This window comes from Metarhizium acridum (assembly GCF_019434415.1).
Source record: "Metarhizium acridum strain ARSEF 324 chromosome Unknown scaffold_29, whole genome shotgun sequence".
Classification (NCBI taxonomy): Eukaryota; Fungi; Ascomycota; class Sordariomycetes; order Hypocreales; family Clavicipitaceae; genus Metarhizium; species Metarhizium acridum.
In genome coordinates, this window is record NW_027094017.1 from 2,007,592 (window position 1) to 2,020,236 (window position 12,645).

General features: G+C 50.1%; 5 protein-coding genes across 6 annotated transcripts; 3 read left to right on the top strand and 2 right to left on the bottom strand.

The window, feature by feature from the left end:
• The first annotated feature begins 154 nt into the window (after positions 1-154).
• On the top strand, positions 155-2,923 carry CMK2 (Calmodulin-dependent protein kinase cmk2). Of its 2 annotated transcripts, XM_007817410.2 has the most exons (6): positions 155-837; positions 976-1,027; positions 1,114-1,321; positions 1,390-1,546; positions 1,648-2,033; positions 2,093-2,923. In XM_007817410.2, the coding sequence occupies exons 1-6, from the start codon at positions 831-833 to the stop codon at positions 2,429-2,431; spliced, it is 1,149 nt and encodes a 382-aa protein (XP_007815601.2). In that variant the 5' UTR covers positions 155-830; the 3' UTR covers positions 2,432-2,923. The 2 variants fall into 2 exon arrangements, with proteins under 2 accessions (XP_007815601.2, XP_065976981.1); XM_066118377.1 differs by having other exon boundaries at positions 638-837; positions 1,648-2,923.
• J3458_004716 (uncharacterized protein) lies at positions 2,804-2,968 on the bottom strand (the record flags this gene model as incomplete). The annotated part of the gene is made up of 1 exon (XM_066118378.1): positions 2,804-2,968. One exon carries the CDS (start codon positions 2,966-2,968, stop codon positions 2,804-2,806), a length of 165 nt encoding a protein of 54 aa, XP_065976982.1.
• A 553-nt stretch (positions 2,969-3,521) lies between these two features.
• On the top strand, positions 3,522-4,203 carry J3458_004717 (uncharacterized protein; the record flags this gene model as incomplete). Its single annotated transcript, XM_066118379.1, has 1 exon — positions 3,522-4,203. The coding sequence occupies exon 1, from the start codon at positions 3,841-3,843 to the stop codon at positions 4,201-4,203; it is 363 nt and encodes a 120-aa protein (XP_065976983.1). The 5' UTR covers positions 3,522-3,840.
• Positions 4,204-4,251: 48 nt separating this feature from the next.
• On the bottom strand, positions 4,252-5,405 carry J3458_004718 (uncharacterized protein; the record flags this gene model as incomplete). The annotated part of the gene is made up of 2 exons (XM_007817409.2): positions 4,252-5,073; positions 5,178-5,405. 2 exons carry the CDS (start codon positions 5,403-5,405, stop codon positions 4,252-4,254), a joined length of 1,050 nt encoding a protein of 349 aa, XP_007815600.2.
• Positions 5,406-8,315: 2,910 nt separating this feature from the next.
• Positions 8,316-8,735, top strand: J3458_004719 (uncharacterized protein; the record flags this gene model as incomplete). Its single annotated transcript, XM_066118380.1, has 1 exon — positions 8,316-8,735. One exon carries the CDS (start codon positions 8,316-8,318, stop codon positions 8,733-8,735), a length of 420 nt encoding a protein of 139 aa, XP_065976984.1.
• Between the last annotated feature and the right edge of the window lie 3,910 nt (positions 8,736-12,645).

The following is a 12,645-nucleotide window of genomic DNA, read 5'->3' on the forward strand; positions in this document are numbered from 1 at the left end:
TCTTGTACGACTTTCCAACGGGCCTTGGTTGGCCTTGTCGAGGCCTCCAGTGGCTGCCAGTGGCTCGCACCCGGTTGCCTCGATTGAGCCCAATATTGACGGAACCAACTTGACATTAGCCTCCTTTAAGTTGCAACGGCCGACAGTTCAATTGCTGCTGCAACTAGGCCCAACTGCCCCTCGCTCAGCCACCAGGCCCCTCCTTTCAACTCTCAGTGCTCCGATACTACACCAATCCACCCAGTTGACCTCTTGGTCGTCTCGCGTCACATCCTCCATCGAGTCCATCGAGGCAGGCTGTTGGAGCTAACCCGTGCTACGGCTCAACTCGTCCCGTGCAGAAGATTCAATTGACTGCTTCCTCTCTCTCTACCCAGACTTCTGGGAACGCTCCACTGATGGCCTCAAGCCCCAGCATTGGACCAGACGACTAGACCCTTGGCCCCCCACCCTGCCCTTAGAGCAGCCCTCTTGCGACAGGACTTGTCGGATGATCATTGCTCGGGCGCCCGCACAGGGTGCTGAGTGCCGAGTAGTAGCTGACTCTGCTGCGTGCTGCTCAATGAGGGGCCTCTGAGATCAACTGCTCGTATTTATTAGTTCAGCTCAGCCGCCTCGTAAGCATCCGCCATCACCACCTACCAAAAAGTGTCAATAGCTCAACCTTGTTCTTGTGTGGTCCTGGGCTCTCCTGTCAATTCTCTCGGCTCTCCGCCCTCAGCCCGCGAGCTGCCGTGATTCCTCAATCCCCTTGATCCTTCCAAACTCGAACCGCATTTGCGACCAGGCTGCATTCTCGTGAGCAAGCGATACCCCGCCATCCAACGAAGATGAGTTGTAAGTCGCATTCGGCCTGGGCTTGGGCCTTGGAAAATCAAGCAGCAACTGGCTACTCTGATTCTACGTCGGACGCGTCAAGTAAAATCATTTGTAAATTGCGACCACATTTCTGACATTGCTACTGTTTCTCTTCAGTCGCGGGGATGCTTAACCGGCTACACGGCCAGCCCGAGAGCTACGACAAGAAGTACGTTTTGACCCCGCAGCCCATCTTGTTCCCCGACCGTCATCGTCAGCCTTCTTCTAACAGCGCTCCTCTTTGCTCGCCGACAGATCCAAATACAAATTTGGTCGAACTCTAGGCGCCGGCACCTATGGAGTTGTCCGTGAAGCAGACGGCCCCTCGGGCAAGGTAGCCATTAAGATCATCTTGAAGAAGAATGTCAAGGGAAATGAGAAGATGGTATACGACGAGCTCGACATGCTCCAGAGGCTAAAACACCCGCACATCGTCAAGTTTGTTGATTGGTTCGAGTCGCGCGTAAGCTTCCAAGACAGACGAGGAAGGGTATTTGAGCCAGGTTTGCTAACAGCCTATGCTTGATGTAGGACAAGTTTTACATCGTCACTCAATTGGCTACTGGCGGAGAGCTGTTCGACCGAATCTGCGATCAGGGCAAGTTCACCGAGCTCGACGCTTCCCAAACTATCAAGCAAATCATGACCGCTGTCGACTATCTGCATGATAATGACGTTGTCCATAGAGGTGCGTGATCTTGGTTGTCTGGACACGTCTATATGGCTTTTTTTCCTTTCCTTTTTTTTTTCTTTTTTTGTTTCTTGTCCGCTTACTTGAGTTGATGGCAGATCTTAAACCGGAAAACCTTCTCTACGTTACGCGCGAGCCGGATTCCGACCTGGTGCTTGCTGACTTTGGCATCGCAAAGACCTTGGACAGCAAGGAGGAGACTTTGAAGACCATGGCTGGATCTTTCGGGTACGCCGCACCTGAGGTGATGGAGCAAAAGGGCCATGGCAAGCCTGTAGACATGTGGTCCATGGGTGTCATCACATACACCTTGCTTTGCGGGTACTCCCCATTCCGCAGTGAGAACCTCCGCGATCTACTACGCGAATGCACTGCCGCACCAGTACCGTTTCACGAGCGCTACTGGAAAGACGTCAGTCAGGATGCCAAAGATTTCATTCTGGGTCTTATTGTTCCGGAGCCCGAGAAGCGATGGACTAGCAAGGTACATTCCCATAGCGCACTCCGTTCTTGATTCTCCACGCTTTGCTCACACCAAAACAGGAAGCCCTGGGCCACATCTGGTTGAGCGGCAAGAACGCCACCGACCACAACTTGCTGCCCGAGCTCGAAGCCTACCGAAGAAGAGCACGCCTTCGTCGTGCCATCGAAATCGTCAAGCTCCAGAACCGCATTGCCAAGCTCAAGGAACACGAGGAGGACCCTTCCGAGTCCGATATGGGCGATGTCCAAGGTGGATCTGATAATAATAAGGGTGACGGCTCCAGGCTGCATGCGCTGGGACTATTTGCCCTTCGTGAAGCCAAACAGAAGCAAGAAAGTCTTCAAGTGGAGGAGGAATTGGAGAAGGAGAGCAGAAGGCGCAGTTTTAGCAACGCCTAGTTTGCTGTGATACCAAAGTAGGCAACGATTTCATGGCAGAATATTGCTGACTGATTATTTTCGTTTCCCCCATGTTCGAAGGCTACGTGCTCTTTGATACTGACAGTTGTCGAAATATGTGGATTTTCGTCAAGTTTGACCGGTCGTCATTTCTGCACTTGCAGGGGACTGCCTTGTTCGGGATATTTTTTTAAACGTAGCTCGTTTATTGACAGGTGGCAATTGAATAATTGACATGTGTGTTATATTCAAGACACCCCACGGTTGTATGTCTCCAACATAATGGATCAGGATGGCGCTCAGCCATCACATTACCCATGTACAAAAACTGCGGAAGACGATGTAAAAAATAGATAGGCCATCTTTGGAAGTTTAGGGCTTATTGATGCACTGCAGGATGGATATCATAGCTCCGTAGTCGAACTTCTCCGGGATGCCTGTGGTAGTCTGGAGCACCAGGAGTGAGATGGCGAGGGTGATGTGAATCTCGACGACGAGCCTCGACCGACACCTTGACTGTCTGATAGTGATGTGCATTTCGGTATAAGCAGCGGCATGGAAAAGTTTACTGGCTTGTCTCAATCTATGTAGTAACTTATTCTTGATGCCCACCATCCCTCTCACACCCCCCTGCCTCGATCGGCTTCGGCACGGTCCGCAAGTGGATCTTCTACATAGAACATCCAGACATCTGGACCAGTTGACATTTTGAGAAACCGGAACCAGCGACAAGGGCCGGTCGAGACTATTCACTGAGTCTAGTCGACGATTTCAACTCGAGGCATGACTATACTCGCCCTGACGTCCGTCGATGACATCTCTAATAGAAGCGAGCCGTAGCCCGGCACGAGGGGATTTGGTGTCAGCGCTGGTGTTATGGAAAGCCAAAGGGAAAAAAAAAGGTCGTAACGTGGCTGATCTTCAGTGATAATACATCACACCATGTCCCAAACTGGACCTACAGTCTCATACAATGTGTTGGTTGATTCGTCGATAACAACCGCGTAATGCTCACTGGTGGTCCATACTACTACTTTGGTAACTCGGTCCTCACGATACCATGGTCCACTTGCAATGCTATCCTCATCACCATCACAACCTATTATCCAGACCCTTTTATGCTATGAGACTCCGGGCTAAGTGGCGATAGCTCCTCGAGCTTAACACCATGGTGCTTCCACTCCATCACCTGTCGACAAGGTCAGCCGCCAGCGTCAACCACGCCTTCAGTCTACTTCCCACCCACTTTCACATTCATTCCTTGGTCAAGGCCCTCTATCGCCGGCCGGCCATCCAAGACGATAAGAAACCTCACTGCTTGCTGGAACATGGACTCTCTTGTTCCCGCAGCAACCTAATACGTGCCCTTTGATCTGCATACGACTTGGTCCGTCGTCGCACATATCTTCATGATAACGGATGATCTTATGTTGCCATGCATGTTCTTCAATCGAGAGAGTAATAATTTGAGCTTCAGCACGAATATAGCTGTGGAATCACTTGCTTATCCAACCTCCACTTTTCTCTCATCACTCATGTACGTTGTTACTGGAAAGGAGAGAAAAAAGGATATATTATTTCGACAGCAGTCTGCTTCATGCAAGTCCATCGCACATGAACCAGCGCTTCATCTATTCATACCCATCATCATCGTCATGCCTGGTGTACAGCCGTCAATACGAAAACAAGAAAGCAATGTAGCCTCCCGTACGCCAGGTCAATGCGCCGCCGCCGCCAACCCTTTTTATGACAAAATAGTCCACAAAAGTTGAAAATATATACCAAAAATAATACAGGTCGCCTTTATGCCTAATGTTCTGTCACCGCGCCATGTCAGCGAGCGCGTTCTCTCTCAGTCTCTCGTACCGCTGAGCATCGAAACGCGCACGTTTCCAGCCACTTGCTCGTAACCGCTCAATACGGGCTTTGACATTCAGTGCTTTCAATTCTTGGTTTGTGTGAGCCGGGACGCTGGGTATATGGCATGCGGCGATTTCAATGTCCAGTGTGGTCATGTGAGCAGTGATTTGGCGGCGGATACTGCTGAGGATGGTGCAGAACCGATGGATAGAACGGGTGTGGAAGAAGGGATCAATGTCCTCAGCTTCGCTCGGGTCTGGGCTGGCTGACTCCGGGGGGGCGGAGATGATCGTTGGCAGCGAAGGTCTGGCGTTTTTTAGGATAGATTCGGGATAAACTAGCTCCGGTGAAGATCGGCCGAGACATTCATCGAAACCAAGAGTAGGAGAGTCTGGGCGGATAATGGGCTCCATCATAGGCTCGTCGCAAAAAGCGACGCGCTTCTTTGGTCTGGGTGGTTGGCTCGGCTTCATGACGCTTTCATCGATGGAGCTGAAAGACGGAGATGGTGAGGACCTTCTTGTAGAGACAGTTGATCCGGATGAGTTCGAACCAGCTGAAGAATGTAAGCTGGAGAAGTGGGAGGGAAATCGTGACGTGGGCCGACTCATGTCTTCGTCAGCTTGTTTCGCGAGTTTGGACGCGGCGCTGAGGTGGTCGTATGCCTGTTTGAGAAGAGCGGTGCGGAATGGTGAGGAATGGTGAATCGCGTGAGCTTGCATTTCAAGAGCCGTAGCTGCGTAGAAACGCAGATAGACGAGGTGCACTGGATGAGTTGTTTCCTGGCCATGTTTTGTAAGTATACAGTATCTTACTTTTCATCACGAGAGACGGCGCCGGGCAGAATTCACGATGGAAAGATGTGTTGGTGAGAATGGAGGCTTACAAGCTTGTCTTTGTGATCGAGGATGCCATGACAGCGCGTGGAGCACTCTCGAAACCGTCGGTTCATATAATCTCTCTTGATCTCGCCCAGAGCCGCCTTCCACTCCATACGTGTTTGAGGGACAGGACGCATTTTCCCAAGTGATTCCTCGTCGTCTTCCTCGGATTGCGGCTGGTTTGTTGACTTTGGTTGATGCAACTGCGAGCCAGCTTCAACGCGCTTCAGCATGTCTCCATTGTATCGCCTCGCTTGACACTTCGCATTGAGTGAAAGAGGGATCAAGCAAGCCATTGCTTGGTATAAGTGCTTCGGGAGCAGACAGACAAATCCGATGGAATTTGCTCCCTCGATCGCTTCACCACAGCCACTGCAATTCGTATGTATTGCATAAGGTTTGCAAAGCTGAAAACGATCGAAGGTTAACCATTTATTATTGGCAACCTTTGCCCTTCTTAGACATGTGGCTAATGATGCAATGGGTGTTTCAAGTTCAGGAACCAGCGATGATCGCGTGGGGAGAGCAGGGTTGCACGCTGTAGCTGTCTGGAGCTAGTCGATAGCGTAGCAGTGCTCTGGCGTCAACATATACTGGCAACTTTAGTATAGTTGCTCCCGGACAGGAGACGCACGAGATTAAAAGCTTGTTCCTGGCCTGTCGCGTAGAAATTTTTTCTACTCGGCTCTATTTTCCGTCTTCTTTGTTCCCGAGCGCGTCTGTGGGCGACGAAAGTGGAGGCTGGTGGGTATGTGAAGGAGGGTTATTGAGGACGGTATTTTTTTGTCCCTTTGTTGCCGCCCGTTTCGATAACGACAATACGAAGTGGGTGTCCCAAGCCGGTCGACGGGTTGTCCACGATCGGAAAGAGATATTTGACGCTGTGGAAAACAAGCCGTGGTCTGTACGAGGCGAAAAGAGACAGTGGCCTTGACCGGAAATGTTTGTCTGTGACATACGCATGCGTATATAGTACAATGGTAGGGTGAGACAATTAGGTGATGGGAAATTGATTTAATCAGAGACATAATTTCCAGAAAGGGGGGACTGGCCGGAGAATAAATGAATTACACTGCTGCAACCCCGTGTCCTCCGGACCTATATTTTCTTTTACTGTTTTGCCATGTTCCAGTCAAAGGCAGTAAGCATCCCACCTGAGCACCCGAGTCACGACCATCCTCCCTTTCAACAAGATTTCCACGCAATGTCTTACCCGTCACCCGCAGGTGCGCGAGACAAGGGCACGAAATGGCTTGGACGGGATGAGGAACGACTGGCTGCAAGCTGCGAGGGTCATGGCGCATCATGACAACGACCCGATAGGATACTGTACTCCGTATGCTGTATCCTTTACGTCTAGAGCAGATTATTCCAGCTATGGTGTGCGGGTGACAAACAATGTCCCTTTTCCGTATTCTAACGCTTCCCGTGATAAAAAGCAATATCCAAAGCAAACATTGTACCCTGCCTAGGTAGTTGCAGCAAAAGAGAAGGGGGAGACGAGGCGCAACATTGTTATGCACGCTTGGTCCCGAAAAAAGTGGTTTGCTTTGCCTGGACATGGCTTTATCCACTTGAGGACCAGTTGGACAGGGGGAGACATGACACCGTCATATCGCAAGGGCGATGCTCAACTGCTGGGCGTAATACTACTAGTACTACTAGTGATCTATTCTCGCTTGAGAATTGTCACTCTTTTGTAAGGTCCTAATCCCTGCACCGGGGCAGTTGGACCAAAGTACCGGAGCCGGCTCCATCTCACCGCAGTGCTGGTACGATAGGTACAAGAAGAGAAGCGGCGAGAACGAGAGACCAAGAGATCAAGAAGGCTGGCAAACTGGGGCTGGGTTCGGCGAACAAGGGATGGCGGCACTAGATTGTTGACAGAGAGATTGTTTACTCGGCCCGGCAAGGCTAATGACAGCAGGGCTGTCTGGACCTGCCCTGCTTCCATGGTCAGAGAGTCGAAGCTGTGGTGCAACATGAGGGATAGACAGACCTTGTGCAGATCCATGTCCAGCTCGTCTTCTGCCCCGGCTGATTTCATCGTTGAGCAATAATAGTATGTAGAGTCAGGACAGAACCTCACCCTGATGTAACAAACTGCTCGGTACTCTGTATTGTAGATTGATATGCCGCCACCTCGATAGTTGGATTTTACATGCAAGCCACGGCGCTGTTTGAAGAATTGTATAGGACAAGCTGTGTAAACGACCACAGCAAAGGCTGCAACGGGTCTGGGCGGATCAATCGATGCCCAGAACCAGTGATTTAGATGGCCGGAGCATCAGCACGGTGTCCAAATCAAAATCATAGTGGCCAAGGCCAGAGTCATGGCCAGCAATTGTCATTGCATTCACCAAAAGCACGGACGACCAGATTCGCCAAAGAATCGTCGTAGAGCTTGCCAAGCATGGCCATGTGTGGGCATTCAAAGCCACCACTTGACCGTCTCTCTGCGCTCTGATGGTTCCTGACTCTCCCGCGCTGCTTCCCGCAGCTTATCCCTCGCACCTGCCCTTATTTTTGCCAGGCACTCATAATGCCAAGGTACCTAGGAACCTTCTAGGTACCAGGCTACGGGGTGTAGAGCACAAGTATAGGTACGTGCAACTCTCCTTGGCGCCTGAGAAAAGAAACCTGGAGCTTTGACTGCGCCTCCGCCTCCGCCTCCCGGATCGGCGCCCTGCCACTCAAAACCACAATCCAGATGTCATCGGCACACTGCCATGGCCGCCATCATCTGTCACAATATGACCCTGGCACGCCTGGCCCTCAGCCCTCTACCCTGGCTCGCCTGCAATCTTCCAAAGACCGTCCAGCGCCCGGTGTGACGCCACTTTTGCAGGCTAAGCTTGTCCCGGGCAAGCTGTTGCAGCGCGCAAACATGTGCTCGTCTTTGAAACATCAGTCATCAACACCAAGGATCACGTCTGGGCCCAGTGGTCACATCCATACAGCATCGTCTTTCCTGTTGTCGAAATTTTCAATGTTCGCTTTCTCAACAATTTTCGAGGTGAGCGCCCAGTCTGCGGACTCCAACACAGTAAAGTAACTAGCGACGTACAGGCGAATCCAGGACTGCTTGGTGGCTGATGGACATTGGCCACATGCTCGCGCAAACGCGCAAACGCGTTTGATTGATGTTGCGTCTGATGCTACGGAGTATATTCCATCCCCTCCCACCACACAGAGGCACGGACACAATTTGCCGCGTCCTGATGGCGCTCGGTGCAAGTGTGCCAGCCGTTGAGGGATTGCCTCTGCATTCTCCCTGTTACAGCCCCCAGCAATTATCACTCGGTCAAACGGTCATCACTGCTTTTGCTTGTTACAAGAGTGTTGTAGCCTCCTGCTGGCTTGCTTGGTGTCCCGTCAACCTGCCAACTGTTCTTGGCTTGTTCATAGCCAATTTGTCGACTGCACTTCAACCACACATGTTTGATCTACGCGGCACTCCGCATTTTAGCAACAAAGTCGTTCTCAATTCCTGGGGTAAAGGGAGGAAGGTGGCTTGCTACATACGTGCCGCTTCAATCTTGTCAAGTGCTTGCAACGTATAGCCATGACGAGTCGAGCATCGCTCGCTGACGAAATATTGGCACATCGTCTTAGGATGGCCGTGTTGATTCCACATCACCTTACCACAGGAACATGATGACCAAATATCTTCCCTGCCATTCCGCAGAAGCAAGAGACCACTTTGGAAGCTCTTTCACACTCGTCACACCCAATCTATGAAGCCAGGCTCTTCAATTCAGAGGAGTAGGGCTGCCCGAGTCTAATGATGCATATTTCCAGAACTGCCTGGCCATGGCACTGATCATTCCGTCGCCCATGAATTCTGCATTGGCTAAATAATGATTTCTGTGGAAACCTACTTGATGTTCCCCTATCCACGCTATTCTGCTTTGAAGTCAACTGCAAAACCTCGACCTTCATCCACCATATCTTTGCCAACACAGTCTGTGGGAGGCTGCTCTGCACGTTTACGCACCAGGGATATTCCAAGTTACGTAATCGCACGGACGAGCTCCATTTTGCTGCTTTGAGTGATTACTGCATTTGTGCTCTTGTTGGTTGATGCGTGTCGCTTGTTGGTTGATGCGTGTCGCTTGTTGGTTGATGCGTGTCGCTTGTTGGTTGATGCGTGTCGCTTGTTGGTTGATGCGTGTCGCTTGTTGGTTGATGCGTGTCGCTTGTTGGTTGATGCGTGTCGCTTGTTGGTTGATGCGTGTCGCTTGTTGGTTGATGCGTGTCGCTTGTTGGTTGATGCGTGTCGCTTGTTGGTTGATGCGTGTCGCTTGTTGGTTGATGCGTGTCGCTTGTTGGTTGATGCGTGTCGCTTGTTGGTTGATGCGTGTCGCTTGTTGGTTGATGCGTGTCGCTTGTTGGTTGACTCCGGGTAAACATACGTATGTATTTGTCGGTGAAGAATTCCCTCAATATTCAAAGTTGCGGATAGCTAGACGTCCTGCGACTTGGTCTTGCTGCATATTGAGATATGAGATATTGCGGACGTACTCGCGTACCATGAATGATAAAGTTCATCGACGAAATTGTCAATCTAACAATGGTTACAATTCTCGTATAGAATACGTCCATCCCTGCCTTCTACAAATAACCTTGGAAATCAACCACATTGGAAGGTTTTTGTCTTCCCAGACACGAAAGCCACTGAAATCGAGCATCGGGTATCACCATGAGAGAAGGCCGGGATATCCTGGCATTGGACGACAAGAGTGTCTGTGCTCGATCAAAATGCCGGCGATCTGCGGGAAGGGAAATATTGATATGGTGGGGCAATCGTGCGATTCAAGAAAGTCTCTTTAATTGGTGATGCCCTTGCTGGAATTCGCTTATAGTTACTGGTTGGTTCACTTGTTTTTTACATTAGGTGTGACTTTTATTTGTACCCGCCGATTTAGATCACTTGGCGGTGACGAGCTTCCTTGTCCAGCTGGCCGACATGGGCTCTCAATGTACTGATTGGCATCTCTCCCGGGATTAACTTCTTGTTCGGTCCTGGTTTGATCAGATGAGAAGACATGACTGGTTTGTGTAATCCTATCTTCACTAAGATAATTTTTTTTTTTTTTTTCAGTTGTGTCACGCGCACATTCTCGGAAGTCGTCACCGCCGCTATGGTAAACCGCGCGGCACTCCAGCAGCAGGACAAGCGTGCAAAATCGAAAATCGAGGGTAACTTGATACCTGGTGCTAAGAACGATTACTCTATATGTTTACTTACCTTGATAGTAGTGCCAATGGTGTAAGGCCTATGTGTGTACAGTTTGCTCTGAGCAAATCGATGGTGTTGGGGTATTTTATACTCGGCCATGCCTTTCCAGAGACATCAAGCGTGATAGAGCTGCGGAATTTTCCTTGCTTTCAGCTTCCGCTATTCTTGTCGAACCGTTTTCGTGTGCCCCTTTTCGTCTTATTTTGAGCTTGGTTCATGCAAGCAGTATCGTAGTCGTAAGATGACTTATCCCTTGAGGCCTTGCTAGAGACTTGAGACTCCAATTTAAAGAGCAAGTCACACCTGCTAAAGACGCTGAATAAAGGGGCTTGTCAGAATTGTATTCGGTAGGGTGTTTTATACACATTTGGTTATGTCGATGATAAATAGCGCTACATGATACAGATCACGAAGCATCTCTGCAATATCGCACCTTCTGCTACAACTAGAATATCTAGTGGACGACTGTGACTCCATCAACGAGCAAGCTGCTATTCACTGAAAGAACATTCTCCCGTAGGCACAGATAAGATTTCCCCATCAAATATGAGATGAATGTTCTTCAACTTTTCTCTAGCCTTACAGCAGCATTGGCGCCTTTCGTCGCAGACTCTGGTGGTTAGACGAATCGTGACACCCGAAGTGTAGGGTAGCCAGCACCACAACTCGTTCCTTTTTGCATCAACAGCACATCACTGGTAGCGAGCAACAAGGAAAAGAGGTCCAATTGTTGGCAAAAAAATGGATCTTGAACGTCCGGCAAAGACCTGGAGTGATACAGAGTCTAGAGGGGTACAGACGTCCAAGTGACTGCCATGCTCCCCAAATTTGGCTTACACCTTTTACACTTACACCAGAGTTCTAATGGCGAAATCTTACTAATAACTATTATATTAAGTTGACGGTGTCCGTCGTATATTCATGTCTTATAGCTAGCCAAAATAATCCATGATAGATATTATATGCAGAAAGAATCCATGCACACGCAGGGCACAACACGGAAGGATATGTGTTCATCATTTCTTTAGTCTACGTGTGGCTAACTAACGGCCTAGGGGTTCGGTCTCTCCGGGTCAACTGGGCATGCCACTCACAGCCAACGTCTTATGGTATCAATTTGGCTGGTTTTTTTTTTGTCAGGTGCTTCTTCCACAGCGACCTCAACTTGTTTAATTGCCGATTGACGACCGCAGGGTCAGGTATCGGACGAAAGTAACGGAGTCGTATCTCGGGGCAATTGCCAGAACTCGTGTATCCAGACCTCCTCGATTGATCGTCACAACGTAGGTATTGAAACAGCGAAATGGCCATGTTCCAGCTGTGCGAGGTCTGGCATCCTGCCAAACAAGCGGCAGCAACCATCTTCATACTACCTATATGGAGTCACTAGTATGAATTCGATGACCCTCTTCATTCCACTGCTTACTGTATTGCACTTGAAGTTTGCCCAAGCCCCTTTTTTTGCCAGGCCTGACCGAGTTGGGGCGGAAGCCAGTGTGGCATCAATATCGGATTCTCGGAGTCTTGAAGGGCCCCGGGCTGAAGCCGAGCCAAAATGGGAAAGCGAGAGGGTGGATGGATGCGCTGTAGTCCATACGAGAACGGCATACCACAGCGTGTCGCTGAAAGCAGCGTCATTGGGTTCCTAACACTGGTCTGTTTGATATGCACATGTCCACTTGCGTAGGGTGGCGTGATGGTCCAAGCCAACGTCGGCACCAAAAACAATGCAATGCATTCACATTGTACTTGGGTTTAGACTTTCAAACGGTTCCAGGACGCACCATGCACCAAATTAGGCTGACGCTTAGATCTGGCAGCGACCTGAACCGAGCTGCAGGTCATAGTAGAGAGCCGTTGTTTATAATGTCGTGCCGCTCGATGCACCGTGTGCCTCGCGTCAATCTTATCTTCTAAGCACATCTGGTGTCGGAGGACCCTATGGCTTAAGTAAATTCACACGTTGTTAGCTCGAAAACCAGGTGCACTTTTGGCGATTTTCCCGCAAAAAACAATGCGCGGCATCGAAACAGGCCAAGGCGAGAGAAGTAAACAGTGCCTCGCGGTGAAACGACAGCTTTTTCCTGGCACCGAGTTAGGCTTACGAAGCCGTAGCAACACTTGACTTGACTGGTTAACATAAACATTTGAAGGCTGCAAGGGCGGCCTATCTCCGATGGGCATTAGTTGGGCCCCCTTCAAGCATCAGACCCGCCACAGGCCGTCAAGCT